This window comes from Dermacentor albipictus, unplaced genomic scaffold (assembly GCF_038994185.2).
Source record: "Dermacentor albipictus isolate Rhodes 1998 colony unplaced genomic scaffold, USDA_Dalb.pri_finalv2 scaffold_14, whole genome shotgun sequence".
NCBI lineage: Eukaryota > Metazoa > Arthropoda > Arachnida > Ixodida > Ixodidae > Dermacentor > Dermacentor albipictus.
The window spans coordinates 12,279,954-12,301,406 of record NW_027225568.1 but is presented as its reverse complement, the minus strand read 5'-3'; the positions used below and the strand labels follow the sequence as shown (position 1 = coordinate 12,301,406).

Genomic DNA, 21,453 nt, shown 5'->3' with positions numbered 1-21,453 from the left:
CAGTCTCTCATGGGGCTGAAAAGAGGCCCACCTGGAAGAAAGTGGTACAAGCGTAAAGCAGAGAATTTGGCGGTCACGATAGAACCAGTTGTCAGGGGGATGGTGCTGACGACCAGCAGAAATGCGAGAACATTTGCTGAGCCGATGCGAAGAATGACCGACGACACCGAGCGTTCGTAGCATCCTCCCCCCCCCCCTTCGCTGCACGCGAAACGCAAAATAGCGCTCGTCTACTGCACCCTACAGAACTCTGGAAGGCCGAAATCAATCCGGACTCTTCCACTACTGTGGGGGCCGTGGAGTTCAGAAGTGTCTCACATGGGCTCCCGCTTCTCGTGCTTCTCAACCCGGAACATGCCAGTGACGAACCCAAGATTTCCACCGGTGCAACCGGCAAGACGAGAGTAACTCGCGGACACTAGCCACTCTCGGGTGAGTACTCCTTATCTCAAGATACCAAGCGTTATTCCCGATGACCGCCCACCCGCCCGGTTAAGCCTAACGCCAGAACCAGCTCCCGCAAGCTCATCGGCAGAAACACCCTCGCGCCGCGTGCCGCGCGCCCCGTGAGCACGAGCACACGAGCGCTCGCCCACGCCGCGGTGAAGAGCCCCTACGATGAGCCGGGAAGCAGCTGCTGCAAGCGAATTGTCAAACCAGAAAGAAGATGAAGCAAATGCAATGCAAACAGACCGGACGGACGAAAACACCGGGGAAGGTACCTGGAACTATGATGCAGAAGGCGGCCGAACAACCGAAGCGGAAAGCGCCTGGATCACGAGAAACAAGAAAGCCAAGAAGGACACCTTGAATTCAAAGACGCCGACAAAAAAAAAACAGCCGATGAGCAAACGCCCAGTACAGCACCTTTACAGCAACAACGCAGACCCAGGATGCCGCCCCTGCCACTTGACGACTTTAAGATCGTCTACCGCCCGCAAGCAGCTCTCGACCTCGCCACATGGAATACTGTCGCAGTCATGCACGCCATCGGTAGAGCGAGTGGACTATCGCAGCAGGACTCTAATGATAAAGTACGCGTACAAGTACAGAGAAGCGAAAAGTTATTCATCGCAAGCACGGCCGACAAGGAAGACGCCAAAACGCTGGTCAGCATCAACAGAATACAGCTCGGAGGCACTTACCACAACGTCAAAGGCAACATACGAACCCCTGACGACGTCTCCCGAGGCGTCATCAATGGCCTCATACCAGGAACAAGCACCGCAGAACTTATGGCAGGAGTCCGAGCACCGGCACGATACACCGTCCTTCATGCCCGAATGATGGGTCGGTCGACCGCGGCAGTCGTATTCTTCGAAGGACCGCACGTTCCCTACTACATCATCTTCCAGAGCGTAGACTTCCGCTGCAGACCATATCGCAAGTCAGTGCAGTACTGCCGCACCTGTGGCAACACGGGACACCGCCAAGACGTCTGTCGAAAACCCATCCCAGATTTTTGCTACAAGTGCGGCAAGACGGGACACCCACAAGACCATGACTGCAAACCGACCTGCAAGCTCTGCGGAGAAGCGCACGAAACTGCAAGTACAGAGTGCAAGAAGAGACTGAAGCTAAGCCCTCCACCCTACAATGTACGGCAACAGCGCCTTAACAGACTACAAGAAAGAGACAACCGCTGGAGCTCCAGCAGTGAAGAGTTTCTGGAGCTGGGCACCTCGGCCACCAGCTCAAGCAGTGTCAGTGCGGGCAGCTCACCCAGGCGCAGCAGCTCCAAGCCAATACTGCGAAATGCTTCGCGCTCACGTCCCCGCTCTCGCTCCCGCTCAGTCAAACGCGCGCGCTACGCCGATGCGGTAAACGGCTCGAGAGACTCGGGTGGTACGAGCAGCTTCGGTGCATCGGCCGAAGCGGCAGTCATACGGGTCCTAGAAAACAAGCAGCAGAACCAGCAGAGCAAACTGCAGAATCAGCACAGCCAATTGCAAAGCCAGCAAAACCTCATAGAAAATCTACTCCACAGTCAACAGAAACAGCAAGAGCTCACCGACAAACTGCTTCAAAAATGCAAAGAACAACAAGAACTCACAGACAAGCTGCATCAAAAATGCCAGGAGCTCGAAAACATAAACAGACAGTCGGGAACGACGTTGACCAAGGCCGACGTTGAAGCCATAGTAGATGCAAGGTGCCTGATATTTCAAGAAGCCTCAATGAAGAACATTCACGCCACAATGGAAAAAGTTGTCCAATCAGCAGTCGAAAAAGCAGTCGCTACCTTCGAAAACTAGATCCCCACGTTAAACGCCAAAATTGATGGGATCGCACCACAGCTCAGCAATCTTATCGCGCATGTAAAGAACAACTACATCACTAAAGCACAGCTCGACAATTCGCGCCCCATGACTCGAAAGTAGGCACGGGCGAACAGCCACAGCGACTCTCAGTCTGTCTCGCCCACTCGCGATCGCCGACGCGAATTCGAATCCTACGACAATGGTGACCCCTAACCTCAAGGCAAAGAATCAGCATTCAACTATACGCATATGGCAATGCAACTGTCGATCATACCGCGCTCGACACGCCAATCTACAAGAATTCGTCAAGCTGAATCAACCCGACGTCATAGCACTACAGGAAACCAATACGCAGAACGTCCGACTGCAAGGATACGCCACATATGCACAAACCCGACGAACTGCCACACTGGTGAATAAAACTCCCACAGCCCAAAAACATGACGTAGAGAACACCCAGACCGAACACACCTTAATCTATGTTTTACCGGAACGAAAGACGCAGAAAAGCCTATTCGTGGCCAGCGTGTACAGCCCGTCTCGCGACCAGCTACCGGACTTCGATCACTTTGTGCGAAGAATCAGGAAATCCACCAATGGACACCAACTCGTCATAGTGGGAAACTTCAACGCCTCGCACACGGCATGGGGCTATCATACCACCACAAAGAAGGGTGCTAGAGTGCATGATGCTGCCAAGCAACAGAGACTCACCCTCTGGAATGATCCTCTCCAGACCACGAGAATTGGAAACAGCGTCTCCAGAGACACAAACACCGATCTAACCTTTACCGTGGACGTTCCCTGGGCAGAGTGGAGTCGACTCCAGGAAACCTTAGGTAGCGATCACCATATCCTCCAATTAGATGTAGCACATACCCGTAAACAGACCAAGACCGGAATTGCACAGCTAACCGAATGGAAATCCTTTAGGGACAAGCTAGATTCCGGAGCAAGCCTAACTGACATTGACGAGTGGCTCAAAAATGTATGAGACACAGCAAAACGTTACACCAAGATCATACAACTCGATGCCGATACACCCACGGTCGACGTGCACCTCCTCCATCTCTGGGAGGCCAGACGTGGCCTCCTGAAGAGGTGGAAGCGACAAAAGCTTAATAGAAAGCTCAAAGCACGTATCGCTCTCCTTACCAAGCAGGCTCAAGACTATGAGGACCACCTCGACAGGCAGAACTGGCACACTTTCTGTGACAAGCTACAGGGGACTCTGAGCACGAAGAGGACCTGGCACCTCCTATGCGCACTCCTGGCCACTGAACCCACCAAAACGAAACAAAAGCAACATCTTCACAGTCTTATCCACAACCACGCCGGATCACAAGAACACATCCTGTGAGAACTACAAAAGAAACTATGCGGAGACGCACCCTCTACCGCGTCAATTCGCAGCAAAGAATACTTTGGAAAACCGAATCCAGAACTCGACCGACCCTTCGCGCAGGCCAAAATCCACATAGCCCTGTCCTAGCTGACTAGAAATACTAGCCCTGGTAAAAACCGGATCGTTAACAAACACCTACGCAACCTACTACCGCAGGCCACCGAGGCTCTCCTCCGTTACTACAATAAGTGCTGGGAGAAAGGAGAACTGCCTGCTGTGTGGAAACACTCGGACATCACCATGATCCCCAAGCCCAACAAACCTCTCAGCCTGGAGAAGCTACGCCCAATTTCCCTCTCCTCGTGCGCGGGAAAGCTTTTCGAACATATGGTTCACGATCGCATTACCCAGTACCTGGAAGACAACGGCCACTTACCAGACACCATGTTCGGCTTCAGGCAGCACCTCTCAACGCAGGACGTGCTCTTACAACTAAAAAAAGGCCTTCCAGATCACCTAAACAATCGAAGCAAATACTCCATTGTGGCAGTAGACGTCAAGAGAGCCTTTGATAACGTTAGCCACGACGTGATCCTCAACAATCTCGAAGACACCGGCTGCGGCACTAGGACCTACGCATACGTCAGAAACTTTCTGGTGGACCGCACGGCAACAGTCGGAATCGGCAACATCCGCAGTGAAAGCTTCCTACTTCCAAACAGAGGCACCCCGCAACGATCGGTCATTTCACCGCTACTCTTTAACGTCGCTATGATCAAGCTACCCCCACTCCTCGAGACCATACCAGATCTGCGTCACGCGATGTATGCTGATGACGTCACGCTCTGGACCAGAGCTACGACCGTTGGAAGGCAAGAAAGTAGCTTACAAGAAGCCGTCGACACCATCGAAAGCTATCTCCGAAACTGCGGTCTCCGCTGCGCCCCAGAGAAGTCTGAGCACCTCGTCCTGAAAGCAAGAACGAGAGGTCGATCACCCAACTACGAAGAGCCCGACCCCACCATCACACTCAACGGGACAACAATCCCGAAAGTCGACACCATGCGAAAACTTGGACTCCGCATCCACAAAGACGGATCGGGAGCTGCAAGCCTACCGAGATTACAACGCACCCTTTCGCAACTCACGCACCTTGCCAAGAGGATCTCAAGCCAAAGAAGCGGGCTCAAGGAGCAAGACACTCTAAGCGTAATACAAGCATTGTTCACCAGCCGCATCACATAACGCACGCCGTACCTGGCTTTAAAGAACGGTGAAATAGAAAAGCTCAACATCATGATAAGGAAGGCAATCATAGTCGCCCTGGGACTCCCCGCCATGGCCTCTACATCACGTCTCCTTAAGATGGGCGTCCACAACACGTGGCAGGAGCTCGCCGAAGCACACAAGAACAGCCAGCTTGAACCACTCAAGCTCACGCCTAGAGGGAGATCAGTACTGCGACACTTAAACTACAGTGAGACGTATGTCGCAGTCATGGACAAGAAAGAGCGAATACCACCGGACGTTCGAGAGTGCATTTGCATCGCACGTGTCCAGCGCAACATGCATCCCATATATCAGAAGAGTAGAAGACAGGCTAGAGCCAACGCCATCAAACCAAGTTTCAAGCATGACCCGAATGCCCGCTACAACGACGCGGCCAAGTATCCGCATCGAAACGCGTACGCTCTCAGCGTCGTAGACTCCCAAGGCTCCGAGCTAGCAACGACAACCATCAAGGCACGCAACCCGGAAACGGCTGAAGAAGCGGCAATCGCTCTCGCCACCGCTACATGCACAGACTCAGCGGTTATATTAACCGGCTCTCAGGCCGCCTGCGGAAACGTCTTGAGGGGCCGCATCTCGGCCGATGCACTCAAGATACTAAAAAGACGAAGCACTCCGCTCCCGTACACCTCCGTAACGTGGGTACCCGGACACGAGGGACTAGAGGGGAATGAAGCGGCCTACGCCGCTGCCCGCGAACACGTCAGCCGGGCTCCCCTCTCCCAACGCGGTCTCAAACCCGCGACAGAAGAGGCGGAGGCCATACCCACATTACAAGCTCGAGCGTCGAGTGTACCCTCCACCGCACCCTAAACTAGACAGAGAAGAAAGCCTGATCCTCAGACACCTGCAAAGGAATACGTACACGCACGGAATGATAATGCATCGCCTCTACCCGACGCTCTACGGCTACCTCTGCCCACTCTGCAACGTACCCGACACTCTGGCACACTTGCTCCTGTAATGCCCTGGGCAGGAAGGCAGCGAAATGCAACCAGAGACGCACGCAAAACGAGCAATAGAAGCAAACGACCTATTCGAAACGTGGGAGGCCAAGCTAACCCTCGGGGACCTGGAAGACCAACGACAACTCGTCGCCAGGGCCAAGAGGGCAGTCGAAGCCAGAGGGAACCTGGACTGAGGAGCCTTCCCACCTTAGGGTGATACCCGTTCTCGCTCGGGACACTGTTCCGTACAATAAACGTTTCTTTCTCTCCCTCTCTTCCACTACGGTGTGGCTCATAACGAGATTGTGTTTGTGTCACGTAAACTCCATAATTTATTTGGGATATTTAATTAACCTTCAGAGAATGGTTATATGGCAGGAGCACGAATACACTCCTGGAATGTAATTTGGTATGAAGGAACCTGTGTTGTGCTACTTTCGCTTTATTTGAGTCCCGAAGCGACGAAAAATGACAGTATAGAACGCAGTTCCCCCAGTATGGTGTTTTCTGAGCTATGCTGAACCCATCTCAGTGGGCAAGAAGTAAGAGATCCCCGCTATCCTAACATTCACACGCGCTTTCAATTACAGCTCAGGGGAACTCAATTGTTCATAACATATTAGTCGCCAGTTTTAGGGTTTTGGATTGATATTATGTTACGGCGATATACCTTAATTGGCAATCGTTAAGTGGGATAAATATTAAAATTTAAAACAAAATGCAAGAAATACAAAATGAAGTATGTGACCTTTTGCTGTACCACCGAGCACGTGCCTGTGGTAGAAGCACGTGCTTTGTGAAGCCTCAGTTTCTTTATCGAACTGGCGTATCTTGGGAGTGGCGCTTAGGAAGCTAGTATTGTGTTTTCATTGCGTGATGCAGATAACGGCACTGTTTTTTCTTGATGTTTGGCTCTTGGCAGCAGCTGTTCATTCCTGTGTCAAGAAATAAAACGCTCAGTTGCTAGTGCGCCTATGTGCTTGTCCCGTGTCGTCTTCCTTCGACCGTGGTTTTATTTGGCGCCTTCGTCGTAATCAAATACTACTGAGTATAATGAGAGACCGCAAGTGGCAATAACAAAAAATGTTGGTATCGTAAAGCGGTCGACTAACGCTGTCAAGGTTGTGTACTGGTGCACCATGAAGTGAGATACTGTTAAGCAGCAGGTCATCGTCGCTCGTACCTTGCAGAAACAATGTGATTGCTGATATGTGCGGTGCACACTCTGTCGTGCGACAATTGTGACCACAGCTGTCAGGGGCTCAATGGCAGCAGCACTTGCTCCTACACTCACCAGGCCGATCAATGTACTGAACATCTGGAACAAGTCTGTGTAGATGACCGAGTACGGGCCGCCCAGTGCCGTGTAGAAGAGGATAACCAGGGCAGACGCGATGATGATCAAGCGGCTGTTCATGTGCACAATGATCTCCACAGTGTCACCTGCCACGGGGAGTTCAAATGAGTAACAGTGCGCGACGCATAAGACTAGACATCTCAACACAATAACGGTGCTGCTCGTTAAAGAAACCGTAAAGCCTATCTCCTGTTTGTTTGTCGTTTGCTTGGTTGTGTGTTTCTTTCTTTCTCTCTAACTTTCATTTTTGTGTTTCATGCTTTCGCGGTGATTTGCCACTTGAACCTCGTCAGAAGTTTTCGTTTGCGTCATTGAAGACAAAAACCACGCCGTTGATCGCCATTGGTTCATTTTTAAACGTCCTTATCTGCGCCGACGAGAAATAACAGGCACAAGACAGATGGTAAAGACTGGTCGAGCAACGTGACGATAGAGACCGGTATCACATAGCATCCGGTCTATAGAATGAAAGCACGTACAAAACCCATTATCTACGACTTTAAAGAAATCGCAAGCAGGAAAGCCCTCCGGTGACGACAATATGTGTGACATAATAAGCTTTGTCAGTCCCTTTTGATAACCTTTGCTCACTGATAGCATAGGCTATTCAGCTAATTTATAGTAGTTTTGCGAAACCACCGCTCCCAGTCATCCGGTAAGCAAGTTATTTCAATGGGATTTACTTGCTGGCTAGTTGGTTCATCCTAGAAGGAACATTAAAATTGTGCGAAAAAACAAAGACAAGCGGAAGGAACACACAATACACCACTGCAGTCGTGGTGTATTGTGTGTTCCTTCCGCTTTTCCTCGTTCTTTCGCGCAGTTTTAGTCTTCCTAAATGTTAATTGAGTTGGGAGCCAAAACCTCTAATTGGGATAGTGCAAACGATGCATTTCCCCTGTAAGTCGCAGGCTGTTCTAATTTTGCATTCTCTAGGATGCTATATTGAAGCTGCTAGTGAACTTCGCCGGGCATGTTAGAAAACTGAGAACTTTTTGGGCAATGCAAACTCCTTTAAAGCTGCCTCAACTAGATTTACTATAAATGTCGCTTGAACCTATAGGTCCGCGTGTACGGCAGTACACTATGCATCTCACGGTTGTCCACCGCTAGTTCGACGAGCACGTCGAGCCTAATCTCGATTCGTTCTACACACCCTACTCATAATTTACCAGCTTTTCTTTTTCCATTTTCCAATATATTCAAATCTAGTTAAATGATCATATCGCCAATTTAGCTACACGTTTTCTTTCAATTATTATTCAATATAACCAAACCTACAGGCATTGATCCTGTTTTGTTTTCATCATAGAACTTCACTTATTGCTCAGAATAAATGATTAACAGAATACTGAAGCAGACTAGAGGAGGAGATAGCGGACGCGTTTATTAGATGCAGAAGCCGAGGGTGTTAGTGGCGTTCATGTGCAGGAGAACACATGAAGAGGCTAAAAATATTGAGTTTGCATAAAATCCAGCTAGGAGATGCTGGAACTGCATGGAACCGTGAGCGCATGCGCCGCGCAGACATCGCCATCCACTTTGTTCCTTTACATGCGGCATAAAAGCAGAACCTAGCTCATGCCTCATTTATCTGATTCCGGAACTGGGTATTCACTCTGGAGTACCTGGAACTGATGCAAGTTTTACGATGCCTCGCCAATGGGAGACGCTCAAAAAGGTTCGATTTCCCGAATAATCAATTCGTCCTTGTTACAATAAGGTCACCCTCATGTATATTGCGAAGAAGAGTGCGTCCGTGTTGTGAAGCTGGGCCGATGATGGTGCACGAAAACTTGCTGTAACAGCTCATTCGCACTGTCTGTCAGTCTCTATAAATGTGACAAGGCATTTGTTTCTATTCTTGCTATTACTTTGGAACAGACCGCGAACATTTTAATGCGAATAGCCTTCTTCGCATTTTCAGAACAGACTCTTTGGGTCATCTTACCTAACCAAAGCTATGGGGTGATCCCAAAGATAGTTCAGTGTAAATATATGTCACGATTCCAAAAATAGTCAACTCCGAGACAATGGGCAGTTGGTGGAGTATGTGCCACGGGATATGTGCCCCTCTTCACTTTTTCCGGGACCATACCTTGGTTACGTGAGACTGGGGTCACTCGTTATGCGCCGACTTCGCGGCGGCGCGAGAGGCCCGGCTGCAGTACATGCCTCATATATGACGCGGTCCGGCTGTTCGCATACTTGGATAGCCATCCATAAATAAGTCTTGTCCTCATTTTTTTTTACTTACGCGTTGCGCTTACCTAGAGCGGTAAGCACGGAGGCGGACCAGAAGATCTCAGAAAAGACGGCGGGCACAGTGAGAAGGATGGAGATCCACTTGCCGTAATACTGCTGGAAAGGGTCCAGCATCGTCAGCGCCTTGGTGACTCGCATCTTGCCCGCGAAGAAACATCCGCCTGCATCCACGCGTCTTTTTGTTAGTGCGATCTAGCAGCCACGGCACGCCATTAGGGATCATCATAACCAACACCGGGCTATTGTAAGTTCACTGCAGAACGAAGGCCCCTTCCTGCGATCTCCAATTACCGCTGTCCTGCGCCGAACGATTCCTACTTGCACCCACGAATTTAATTGCATCAACCCACCTAGTCTTCTGCTGTCCTTGACTGCGTTTCCCTTTTCTTGGAATCCAATCTCTAACCCTAATGGTCAACAGGTTATCTAACCTACCCACTATATTACCTGCCCGGCTACATTTTTTCTCTTATTGTCAATTACAATATCGGCTATACCCGTTTGCTCTCTGATACACACCACTCTCTTCCTGTCTCTTCCCATTACGCCTAACACTTTTCATTCCATCGCTCTTTGCGCGGTTCTTAACTTGTTCTCGAGGTACTTTGTCAGCCTCCAAGTTTCTGCCCCATATGTTAGCAACGGTAGAACGCACTGATTGTACATCTTTCTTTTAAATGATAACAGTAAGCTTCTGTCTGCCGTATGCGCTACAACCCATTTTCATTCTTCTGCAAATTCTTTCTTATGATCAGGCTCCCCTGTGAGTAATTGACATAGGTAAAAGTGCTCTTTCACAGACTCTAAAGGCCGACTGGCGATCCTTAACTCTTGTTGCCTTGCCAGGCTATTGATCAATACCTTTGCCTTCAGCATAATGCCCAATCTTCAACCCCACTCTTACATTTTCTCTGTTAAGGTCCTCAATCACTTGGTGTACCTCGAAACAAGACAACGTCATCTGCAAACTGAAGGTTGCTGAAATAATAGCCATTGATGCTCACTTCCAATCCTTCCTGGTTTGAATACTTCTTGCAAGCACGCAGTGAATAGCGATGGAGAGATTGTGTCTACTTTTCTGACCCCTTTCTTTATCGGTATCTTCCTACTTTTCTTGTGGAGAATTAAGATAGCTGTGGAGTCTTTTTAGATGTTTTCTACAATATTTACGTAAGCCTCCTGTACTCCTTTATTACGTAATATCTTTATTACTGCTGCTATCAATATGGAATCAAATGGCTTTTCGTAATCTATAAAAGCCATATAGAGAAACTCATTGTACTCTGCAGATTTCTCGATTACCTGATTGATGAGATGGTTGTTATCCATTGTAGAGTATCCTTTCCCGAAGCCGGCCTGTACCCTTTGTTGACTGAAGTGTTGCCCTGATTCTATTGGAAATTATCTTTGTGAATATTTTATACAATAGTGGATGTAAGCTAATGGGCCTATAATTTTGATTTCTTTAACATCGGCCTTCTGGTGTATTAGTATAATGTTGGCATAATTTCAGTTCTGTGGACCCTTGAAGTCTTGAGACATTTCGTAAAAGGGCCGCAAGCTTTTCAAGCATGCTGTCTCCTCCATCTTTGATTAAATCGACTGTTATTCCATCTTCTCCTGTCGATTTCCTTCGTTCCATGTAGACGATGGGTATATGCGCTGCTAAGCGTACGGCAACCTCGACCGAGACACTTGCACTTATGAACTTAGCCTGGCCAGTTGTGTTCCACCACCGAAACGTTGTTTCAGAGGCGCCAACAGAATCACTGTCTCAGTTGAAGTTTCCACTTCGACCGCTAAGCCAATTCGCTACTCTTACAAGTTAGATCACGAAATGCACACGCCCGCAAGCAGGGAGCGCTAAAAAATCGGTGGCATATAGGACAGAAAATAGGAAAACCAACTAGTACATCAGCATTGCTTCTTCTAAGTTTCACACACAATTACACTGCGGTCGCTATATGAATGCCGTCACCTTCTCGGTAGGGGGTACGAATGGCTGTAAGCGGAATGGGAAATGTCATCTTGTTGCGCGCCATTGTTCCATGCGCGTATGGCGCCTCCAAGCAGAGTAGAACAACGCTCTTAGATTTCAGGAAATCTTTCCCCGTACACAATATGCGTGACTTCTACTTTTTATCAGCGCTTAGCGCAAGACTCCGCGCCACATGTAGTTGTGTGATGAATACTGCTGCAGGGTTTTGCACAAATTGTGCTTGTTCATGGTTCATAAGCACCAATGTCCTGACCTGTTTTTATTTAAGAAAGGAGCAGAAAACTGAGGGATAAGTCACTTGCTGGCCCCTTTCATTGATAAAGACTTGTAGCGCCGCAAAACGGCGCTTCCGTGCGCAATGCCAAGAGCGCATGCGCGAGGAACCACGTGACTTTTCTTCGTGAGCTTCAGAGTGAATAAATGTTCCGTTGTTTCGGACGCGTGGTTGCTTACACTCGCTTAGCTCAGCCTAGCAGCGCGTTCCAACATCGGTGACCCAGGCGTGATAAGTAGCCACCGGGGTTGCGCATCATCGTCGTTATCACTTCAACGTCGTCGACGCACTCCACGACTATGACTTCGACGTCCACGACGGACGTTACTCCAACAGTCACAAAAGGGGGGCAGCCGACAGCTGCCCCCCTTCTGTACCGCGGACCCAGCACTCTGGTTTATCCAAGTAGAAGCGCAGTTCGCAGCATGACGCATCACAGCAGACCTTACTAAATACCACCACGTCGTAAGCAGCTTCCCGCCTCCCATAGCCAGTGAAATACGGGATGTTTTACTAGACCCGCCTGCTGAAAAAGCATATGCAACGCTAAAGGAAACCGTCATACGCCGTGTCAGGCCCCCCGAGTCGCAGCGACTACAGCAATTGCTTCGCGCCACGGACATCGGCGACCGTACTCCCAGTCAGCTGTTGCGGCACATGCAACTACTGCGTGACGAAACAACAAACACTGTAGACGGAGCATTATTCCGAGAACTCTTTTTGCAAAAGCTACCATCAAGTGTCCGCTTGGTTGTCGCTGCATCAGAGCAGAAAGATCTACCTGCGGTCGCCGAGCTTGCCGATCGGCTCATGGCGGACACTACGCCCACATCACTGGCTGCCGTGCGAGCACCACAGGCTCAGGGCGAACTTCAGCAAATGCGTGAAGATATTAATCGAGTTACCGAGACGTTATCAGCTTTGCTCACAAGCAGGAAAGCACAAAATTTAAGCGAGCCAAACACGTCGCTATCAAAACCCCAGCGGGAGAATATATGCTGGTATTATCGGCGGTTCGAGAATGCTGCGCGTAACTGTGCTCCACCCTGCGCGCGAATGCGAAACGACCGCGGCAAGCACTGACGGCGACCAGTGCTTCTACGTTGCCTTCAAGTCGTCCCTCGGTATTTTTTGTTACCGATCGCAACAACGGGGCCCCTTTCGTAGTCGACACAGGCGCCGAGGTGAGCGTCATACCCGCGTCACAAGCCGAAAGGAAAAACCCTAGTACATCGCCACTACAAGCCGTCAATAACACGGTGATACGAACATACGGACATCGTTCGCTGACGCTGAACTTCGGTCTCAACAGAATGTTCAAATGGGTGTTCATGCCCACTGATGTCAAGTTCGCCATATTGGGCGCTGACTTTCTGCAATACTTTGGTCGGTTGGTTGATGTTCGGAACAAACGGCTTCAGGATCCTGTATGTTGTGCAATGGTACAAGGTAAGCCGCGTTTGCGTCCTCCTCTCAGCCCGACATTACTCCGTCTGTCCGGAGAATCGCGCTTCACCACCATAGTACAACAGTTCCCAGAGCTGACGCGAGAACACGATGCTCAGCATCACATAGAAACAACAGGACCACCGGTCTGCGCGCGGCCACGGCGTCTTTCACCCGAAAAGCTAAGGCTACTCCGACAGGTGTTTTCGCATATGATGGAACTCGGCATAGTACGCCCTTCGTCCAGCCCATATGCGTCGCCTGTGCACATGGTCCCGAAATCAACAGGCAGCGATTGACGTCCTTGTGGGGATTATAGGGCACTAAACCGTGTGACCGTACCGGACGGTTACCCAGTGCCACACGACCACGACCTCACCTCTTGCCTGCATGGCGCTAACATTTCAAAAATTGATCTGGCGAGAGCATATCATCAGATACCCGTAGCACCAGAGGATGTTCCTAATACTGCAATAACAACGCCATTTGGAATGTTCGAATTTATACGGATGCCTTTTGGCTTAAGGAATGCAGGCCAAACTTTTCAACAGTTCATGGATGGCGTTGTATGGGGCCTCGACTTCTGCAAAGTTTACCTGGATGACCTGCTGATTGTTAGCCGCACGACCGAAGAGCACGAGAGTCATCTACGCTGTGTGCTACAGCGACAGAGCACGGCATCGTTATCAATACCGCCAAATGCGTGTTCGGGGTACCGTCGCTACCATTCTTGGGCCACAGCATTTCAAGCACGCGAGGGCAACCACATCAGGACAAGGACGAAGCAGTACGACGGTTTCCACAGCCAAAAACAATCCGCCAGCTCCGAGAGATCATGAGACTCGTAAACTTTTACTGTAGGTTCGTTCCGAAGTGCGCCCACATCCTTCACCCGCTTCACAGCCTACTAGCAGCGTCAGGAACTAATGCAAGCGCCATTCAGTGGAACGACCAAGCTGTTGAATCGTTCCTGCATATTAAGGAGGCTCTCGCAAATGCTGCTCTGCTCGCATACCCTCAGCCCGGTGTTCGACAATGCGTAATGGCAGACGCCTCCAACGCAGCTATTGGAGCTGTATTGCAGCAGAAGTCGAGCGGAAGGTGGCGACCGATTTCCTTCTTCTCCAGAAAATTGAGTCTGTCCGAACGACGGTACAGCACCTTTGTTAGGGAACTCCTGGCCATACACGCTGCTATACGACATTTCGTCCACTATGTAGAAGGGCGAGAATTATTTGTACTCACGGATCACAAGCCGCTGACCTACGCATTGCGCGCGATCAACTCTGATACGGCTGCACACGTGGCACGAGAGCTCCGCCAAATGGCGTACATCGCAGAATTCACGACGAATATAGGCGATGTCAGCGGGAAGGACAATGCAGCGGCAGATGCTCTTTCGCGCCGCCCAGTGAACGTGATCAGCCAACCCAGCGGTATCGACTTCACCGCACTAACGACGGCTCAACGAAGTGGCAGGGAATTGAAACACCTACTGAAGTCCACAACCAGCACCTTGAAGCTGCAATGGGTGGATGGACCGACAGGATGTGTATGCTGCGACATGTCCACACGTATGACCAGGCCGTTCGCGCCCCCCGATCTTCGCCTCAACATTTATGAATTGCTGCACGGCCTATCGCATCCGGGGATTCGAGCCACTCAACGGCTGTGCACAGCTAGGTTCATGTGGCCCGGAATAAAACGGGACGTCCGACATTGGACACGGGAGTGCCTGCTCCAAAGTGCAGCTACATACTGTGTCCCCCTTAGGATCCTTCCCCGAGCCGGACACTCGATTTTCCTATGGGCATTTGGACCTTGCGGGACCATTGCCTTATTGCCAATGGCAAAACTACTTACTAGCTTGCGTCGACCGCTTCACGCGGTGGCCGGAGGCCATCCCTATCCCAAATATGACTGCCGATACTGTGGCCCGCGCTTTCATCTACCATTGGGCAGCGCGATTCGGAGTGCTATCAACAGTGACAATGGATCGCGGAACGCAATTCGAGTCTGCCCTATTCGGGAACATCACGTGGCTTCTAGGAATCATGCGCATCAGAACAACGGCCTGCCATCCCATCATCAACGGTATGGTGGAATAGTTCCATCGCCAGCTGAAGCCTGACGCCAGCCAGCCTGACGGCAACTTCAAGTCACAGTTGGGTAGAGGCGCTACCCCTGTTTTTATTGGGAATTAGGACGGCGCTGAAAGCGGACATGGGCTGCTGCTCGGCTGAACTCGTATGCTGCACAATATTTCGCCTTCCAGGGGAGTTTGTCGCTGACATTAAAAAGTCAAACGCCCAGGGCAACAACGATTACGCCTTGCGAATGCGGGACAATATGAGCAAGCTACGCGCTGTTCCTCCACGTCTGCCGGCACCACCGCTTGTGCACGTTAACAGTGATCTCTCCTCCTGCTCCCACGTGTTTGTAAGGCACGACGCCGTACAGCGTCCACTCCAGCCCCCGTATGATGGGCCGTTCAAGGTGGTGAGACGAGGAGAAATGCACACGACGATCGACCGAGGTGGCCGTCACGACGTGGTTTCGCTTGACTGCGTAAAACCAGCGCACATAGACAGCAACAGTGAAGTGCGCGTATCATCTCGAGTTCCACAGTCACAAGGACTACCAGCAGACCAGACAGAACCGGCCCAACCAGTCGTCGAAAGGTTCACACGGAGTGGATGGTGCACAAGACCTCCATTGCGAATGAACTTATGAACCGCAGCTCATTGTTGACCGATTCACTAGGGGGGGGGGGGAGTATTGTAACGCTGCGAAACAGCGCTTCCGTGAACAATGCCAAGAGCGCATGCGCGAGGAACCATGTGGTTTTCTTCGTGTGCTTCGGAGTGAATAAATCTTCCGTTGTTATTTGGGACGTGTGGTTGCTTATACTCGCTTAGGTCAGCCTAGCAGCGCGTTCCAACAGACTAAACGTGTACAGTTGTTTTGATGTAATACAATGTGATTTATCGCTGTATCGTACGTGATCGTACGGTCCCCACCAGTTCAGTAATAATCATATGATGTAGCAAAACAAAAATTAACTGATAATTCTGCTGTGAGGGCGTGGAGGCTAAGCTCCAAATCTGCGCAACGTATTTGTAAACTACCTGTTGTTGAGAAAACGTCGTCACTCATTCTTGTCAAAGTGCCCCTGCACCTGCCTCTGCTGCTTTCCAATAGCTCATTTTCGCTGGCGCTATTGCTAGTGTCGCGCAGATGGCGCTAGTGCGAAAAGCTGATCTGAGTCATCTGAGCAGCGCCCATTGTGCTACGAACGAGTGCACAGAGAAAAAATATAGGTCCCAATGGGGAACAGTGGGGCTGCTGCTGGCGTTCAGGGCATCTCAACACCCGGGTGTACACGGCATCTTCAAGGGCAATACCGCGTGACATTGACGAAGAATCGCTACGGTAATTCGGTTGTGACCGGGAAAATTTGCGCTTACAAATCGGCGCGCTTATATGTCTCGGAAGACTGGTATTTTTTACTAATTGTGTGTGAATATTCAAACGAATCGAAAGACGAGTTGGACACACAAGCAGAGCCCGTTGGTGTCGCCTACTCGTCTTGCACTTCGTCAGTTCGCGCTTAATCGGTCACCGTGATCCAGGACCAACTAACTCAAGAAGAAGCCAAAGGAAAGAAACACTTCAAATGCTTCAAAAGACGTGCACAAAAAAGGCACAGGGCTGCAAACGAGTTGTCGAGTAGTTTGAGCTGTTTCAAGAGGAGAAATGAGCGTTAGAAACCATCCTCATGTTGGCCGTCATTCGTACCAACGAGACCTTCGAAATCGTTCCACAAAACACTAGCAGTCATCGCTACACATATTGAGAAGATTTCAGGATCTGCAGGCCTAATTTGGAGCTATTGTGAGAGAAATTTGAGTGTGGAATTAGGCATAAGACACGTTGGCTCATTCCCCGCCTGCTGACACAGAAAAAATAAATAAAACAAAGAACATTTGTTTAATTTTGTACCATGGTTTAAAAATTGCATAGTGACCCAGACCACCTTTCAAAGGTCATGATGGGTGACGAAAAGTATGCTGTGGTTATAATCCAGAAACCGAGCAAGTTTCGAACCAGTTGAAGACACCTTCACCAATATCGAAAAAGAAAACGATAGAAGGGCGCTCGTGTGAAGACAATAATCATCGTATCTTTTTTGCCATCCGTGTTTGTGCAATTGTGCAACGGGAATTTTCTCGTCCTGGACAGATCGTCTATCAGCTATTTTATTCAAGGGTATTAAGGCATTTGAGAAAATGTGCGCGATGGCAACACGCAACATTGAGGCATTCGGGTGATTGGTTTCTCCATCTCGACAGTGGCGTAGCTTACGCTGCTTTTGGCTATGACGCAGTACTTGGCATCTCAGGGAAGGGCTGGCGGTCCCCACGCACCCTGCTCATCGTATCTGCAGCTTCCTGTGATATTTATTTATTTAAGAAAAGGAAAATTTAATAAGGTAAGGAAATTTACCCTAATGCCTGAGGTGAAGACGACTTCGTGGGGGCTGGAGGCGCTGTAGAGTTGCTTCGAGTGGAGGGTAGAAGAGGTTGAAGATATAAATGGCAAACCAGTTCCAGCTATACAGGGTGTTCTTATTTTAGCTTCATCAAATTTTCAAAGATTGCCTACGGCAGATAGCACAATTCTAACCCTTGATGTAAAGTGCTCAGTGAGGCGGCCAATACTTTTACGAGAAAGCTCTTGCCCCGTAGACTGCCACTGCACATGGTGGGATAGTGTGTTATTCTTCGCCGTCCCCAGTAATCTAGAACTCTTAGCGCCGAATGAAGCTTAACCCCCATAAAACGTGTCAAGTTTCTAACCAAAAAACCTTGGGAACCACGAGCACATTAGTAGAAAATAGAATAACCGCCGTGGTTGCTCAGCGGCTATGGTGTTGGGCTGCTGTGCACGAGGTCGCGGGATCGAATCCCAGCCACGGCGGACGCATTTCGATGGGGGTGAAATGTTAGAACACCCGCGTACTTAGATTTAGGTGCAAGATAAAGAACCCCAGGTGTTCGGAATTACCGGAGTCCTCCACTACGGCGTGCCTCATATTCAGAAATTGGCTCATGAAATTGACGCATGGATGGTAGAAAAGCTTTCTCTCCTTATAACGTTGACCAGCGCTGTCAATTACGACAGAAATTAAGGGGCACCGGCTTTGGTAAATTAAAGTTTAAGTACACCAGAAGACCACATATCTCACCCCTAATTCGCACTACTACTCTTACGTGAGAGCGTTTCCTGACCGCTGGTCCGCCACTCAGTGTAGTGATCGACTTGACAACCACGCTTATGCTGTAGGTACCCGATCGCAGACGGATCTTGCGTAAAGGAAGTATTGGGATAGGGATCCACGGTTAGGATGTGCTGTGAATGTGGGGAACAGCAACGCTCCAGAGCGAAGTGCATAATCACTCCATGGCATTTATAAGGCGACCACGCTTGCTAAAGAACCGTTTGGAGAGCGAGCACCGCATCCGTGGCTATATAACTCACCGACCATGAGGCTGAGAGCGTAGCCGAAAGGAGCCTGGCACCATACGATGCCGTTCGTGAAGACCGCTTCCGCCGTCGTGTTGAGGAAGGTGCCTCCGACCCAGGTAGCTACATGACAGGTAGAAAGATCAGCCTTCTTAGACTGAATCGTTTGCTTGGAAATATTTTTACGGTAAATTCTTAACGGGGGCCTATGACATATTTAAAAGACACGATGTGGATTTCATTCGGTATGTTTGTTATTCTAAACACTCTAATTATTATTGTTAATGTTGTTGTTGTTGTTGTTGTTGATGATATACGGACACTCCAGGCAAATTTCCGTCATCGTCGTCACCGTGACGTCCCATAAAGTCCAAATGCGATAACATCGCGGCCGCGCGCCCTATGCTGTAGGTGCGAGCGAAAGCTGAAAGGGCCCCTCACCAGGTCTGGCCATTTTGAGCTGACGAGCGCAGAGCATACATTGCGCGATAACGATCGTGTCTGCAAAGTATTACATCGCTACGGGACGCGGAAAAATCCAAAATTGCAAAACGAACGCCGTTTTTCTTCTCGCGGCCGCCGCGCTCCAAGCTGGATGGTGACGTAGTCGTGCCCCTTAGCCTATGTAGACGTGTCGGCAGTGTCACGTCGCTCGTGGTGACATGTGACATCGATAATTATTCGAGACAACATCTGTTACCTGTGAGTTCTGTTGCTTTTATTGACGAATTCAAGTTTAGAGAAATAATAAAATACACAAACGGAATGTCTGCGCGTTTTTTGTTTTGCTTCGCACCGAAACAAGAGAGATGTACTTTCGCTTCATCTGATTTTTCCCCGCGGTCATGCGGTCACGTGCGCAGGTACCAAAGCTATGCCGTTTTCTACCGTGTTCCAGCGCATGATCATGCTCTGCGATCTGTTTGTTCTGCCTCACTATTCGTGTAGCACTGAATTATACCGCGTCATGTTTCCTTGTGCACAATGCGCAGCGCTGCGCGAACGAGACAACAGCTCGTGCGCGACGCCGTCGGCGGGAGTGCGTAGCGCCGAAAAAAAAAGCTAGGAGCAAAAAAAGAATGAAGGCAAGGCATCTGACATATGCGTCACGCGATCCTCGAGGTCAGGTATGGGAGAACGCAGGGAAGGAAATCCGCTTGCGTCGGCTAGACGGGGCGAGCGGAGAGGGCGTTTTGCTTGGCAGTGGAGCCCACCTGCTGAAATCATGGGTTTGCGGCACTGAAATATTTCTACCTTGGCTATTAATGAGCCGATTCGAAAACTTTTGGCGGCAGAACGCTCCCTAGAGGACACGTAACAACTTCCAGCGTATGACCAATAATTTCCTATGAGGCCTGGCGAGAGGCCCTTTAAAAGACCCCTGAAACGGTTCTGACAAACTTTGTATACGCGTAGGGTAGAGCTAAAGTTAATCATTCGCTCTACAATTCGTGGAAAATGTCCCATATCAAGAGAGCTACGGCCGATTAAAGTTACCCTTCTCCATCGTTGTGCATTTTCACCTCAACTCATTCGCCTAGTGATCCGCCTTCACGGGCTCTGCGTCATGATGGCACGGCGTGCCGTCGACTTCCGGTTCTCGCGCGAACCCTCTTCAAACTCTCCGCCAGCTGCTTGTCAGTCGACCTTAAGCGAGAGCTATCGAAACAACGTGCGTTGCGAGAATTCTGTCGCAGCGCCGAACGTGTCTGGTATTCTGGTAACCACAGGTGCTCTGCGCGTTTCGACCGATGGGTCGAGGCATAAACTCAAGCTGATGAAGGAACATTAGCGTAGACGTACGTGAGCGGCCTTATCGGTCTGCATGGTCCAGCCACCTGTTGGCACAGAACTTAACCAGCCAAACAAAGCGCTAACATTGTTCTAACCAAGCGCAAAACATCTTAACATTTATAAAAACAACGTGTTGACGATTACACTCCTGCGAAAAATTTACACCCGCAGCAAAGAGAATAGATTTCGTTGCTGCTACTGTGGCTGGTTGAGCTCTGTGCCACAGGTGGCTGCACCGTTCTGACCATTCACATTTACGCTTCTGCTCATCCCGTGAAACGACACAGTCAAACGGCCATGCCCTGTCCCCTTGCGCTAGCGTTTACCATAATACCGGACTCACGAAACGCTATTGCATTAGTAATCTTGCGGTGTAAAGTGAGGCCACAGACACGCAAACCTTGGCGCGAATCGGACAGTGGCACTCCGATCCGCTGAAGCCACTCCGCTCGTCGGCTGCCTTGCAGAGAGACACGATGTCGAAGTTTGACATATTGTCAGTCGCTACGTTTGCAGTCCACAACGCAAAAAAGTCGAATCATAGTGCTCGCGAACAGACCGAGACCGACTCTGACCACGGAGCTCTCGTCAAAATGGAGCGCGTTGTAACACAAGCAGACGACGCTTGGTGTGTGCCGGAAGTGCTTAAGCGTAGTGAGAAATTGTTCTTGTGTATTCTCTTTCTCTTACTTTCTTTTTATAGAAACAAATTAACTAACATTCCAGCTATAACGAACAACATTTATTCAAAATAAAGGTGGAAAAATTATCGATGACCCGCCCTGGGCAGCTAATCAGACAGCTCGCCCTAGTGACGTAAATTGTGGGATTTACGTCATATGGGTAAGGGCGGCTGGGAATTCCGCCGAGCAGGGTTCTGCGATCGCCCGCGATGTACATTTTTAAAACCTTATAATACATTACACGATTTACGCAAGGCACTTACATG

At 49.8% G+C, this 21,453-nt stretch overlaps 1 protein-coding gene and 1 pseudogene across 4 annotated transcripts in view; one reads left to right on the top strand and one right to left on the bottom strand.

Annotated features, from left to right (window-relative positions):
* The window catches only part of LOC135905858 (uncharacterized), a 34,715-nt pseudogene extending 34,293 nt beyond the window's left edge, over window positions 1–422 (top strand).
* LOC135905878 (high-affinity choline transporter 1-like) overlaps window positions 1–21,453 on the bottom strand; it is a 108,320-nt gene that overhangs the window by 54,264 nt on the left and 32,603 nt on the right. For 3 of the 4 annotated variants that reach the window (XM_070528749.1, XM_065436988.1, XM_065436989.1), the window contains exons 3-5: window positions 18,726–18,833; window positions 9,471–9,626; window positions 7,138–7,286 (exon numbers count right to left, since the gene is read on the bottom strand). In XM_070528749.1, the coding sequence (XP_070384850.1) occupies window positions 7,138–7,286; window positions 9,471–9,626; window positions 18,726–18,833 (413 nt within the window). The remainder of the gene's footprint in view (window positions 1–7,137; window positions 7,287–9,470; window positions 9,627–18,725; window positions 18,834–21,453) is intronic. The other variant, XM_070528748.1, reaches the window with a different exon arrangement.